This window comes from Trypanosoma conorhini (assembly GCF_003719485.1).
Source record: "Trypanosoma conorhini strain 025E chromosome Unknown Tco_14.4_contig_00130, whole genome shotgun sequence".
NCBI classification, from domain to species: Eukaryota; Euglenozoa; class Kinetoplastea; order Trypanosomatida; family Trypanosomatidae; genus Trypanosoma; species Trypanosoma conorhini.
The window spans coordinates 19,653-20,816 of record NW_021704214.1 but is presented as its reverse complement, the minus strand read 5'-3'; the positions used below and the strand labels follow the sequence as shown (position 1 = coordinate 20,816).

General features: G+C 51.8%; 2 protein-coding genes across 2 annotated transcripts in view, besides 1 other annotated feature; both read left to right on the top strand.

Annotated features, from left to right (window-relative positions):
* Tco025E_03030 (putative 40S ribosomal protein S21) overlaps window positions 1-111 on the top strand; it is a gene marked incomplete at both ends in the record, with an annotated part of 543 nt that extends 432 nt beyond the window's left edge. The window contains one exon of the mRNA XM_029369952.1: window positions 1-111. This exon is cut by the window's left edge and continues 432 nt beyond it. Coding sequence (XP_029229979.1) covers window positions 1-111 — 111 coding nt within the window.
* A 193-nt stretch (window positions 112-304) lies between these two features.
* Window positions 305-862, top strand: Tco025E_03029 (40S ribosomal protein S21; the record flags this gene model as incomplete). Its single annotated transcript, XM_029369951.1, has 1 exon — window positions 305-862. One exon carries the CDS (start codon window positions 305-307, stop codon window positions 860-862), a length of 558 nt encoding a protein of 185 aa, XP_029229978.1.
* Window positions 863-949: 87 nt separating this feature from the next.
* Window positions 950-989: a sequence feature (A-rich).
* Window positions 990-1,164: the final 175 nt, after the last annotated feature.

Below are 1,164 nucleotides of genomic sequence, written 5' to 3'. Positions count from 1 at the left end.
CCGAGTGTGTGCATGCCACTTTGTATCACGTCTTTGTCAACTGAGTGGCGGTGTCAAAAAAAAACCCCAATTTCTATTTCTTTTACTTTTGTTTGGTTTTTCTCTCTTTAAAGTGACATGAATGTTTCTCTTTTCTACGTCTGTGGGTGGAAGAGCTCTTCATCTTTTGCTACGTGCTCTTCTGTTTTACCGTTATTCTTCTGTATCTATTGTTGACCTTTAAAATTGTGTCTCTCACCATTTTTATTCTTATTTATTCATTAAAAGGTGCTGTCTTCCCGTTTTTCTTGCACGCTTCTCGCAAATGGCGACGATCGGTACGTTCAACGAGGAGGGGGTAAACGTGGACCTGTACATCCCGCGCAAGTGCCACGCGACCAACAACCTCATCACCTCGTACGACCACTCCGCCGTGCAGATTGCCATCGCGAATGTGGACGCCAACGGTGTGATCAACGGCACCACGACGACCTTCTGCATTGCCGGCTACCTCCGCTGCCAGGCCGCGTCTGACCACGCGATAAACCACCTGGCGATTGCGAAGGGCATGATCCGCATCAAGACAGGCAAGAAGCCCCGCGCGAAGAAGGTGAAGGGCCTGAAGGGGATTGGCGCCCGCGGCGCGGCAAAGGGTGCCCCGCAGCAGCGGGGCGCCCGTGCCGCCCCTGGCCAGAGGGGTGCTGCCCAGCGTGGCGGCGCGCAGAAGGGCAACGCCCGCAGGCCCCAGCAGAAGCAGCCGCAGCAGCGCGGTGCCCGTCCTGCCCGGAATGAAGAGGGCGGTCGCCCTCAGCGCGGTAGCAAGAATGCGCCTCAGTCTCGCCAGCAGCAGGGCAGGAACGCGCCTCGTCCCCAGAAGGCATAGGGTGCGGCCTGCAGGCCGAGTGTGTGCATGCCACTTTGTATCACGTCTTTGCAACTGAGTGGCGGTGTCAAAAAAAAAACAACCCAATTTCTATTTCTTTTTACTTTTGTTTGGTTTTTCTCTCTTTAAAGTGACATGAATGTTTCTCTTTTCTACGTCTGTGGGTGGAAGAGCTCTTCATCTTTTGCTACGTGCTCTTCTGTTTTACCGTTATTCTTGTGTATCTATTGTTGACCTTTAAAATTGTGTCTCTCACCATTTTTATTCTTATTTATTCATTAAAAGGTGCTGTCTTCCCGTTT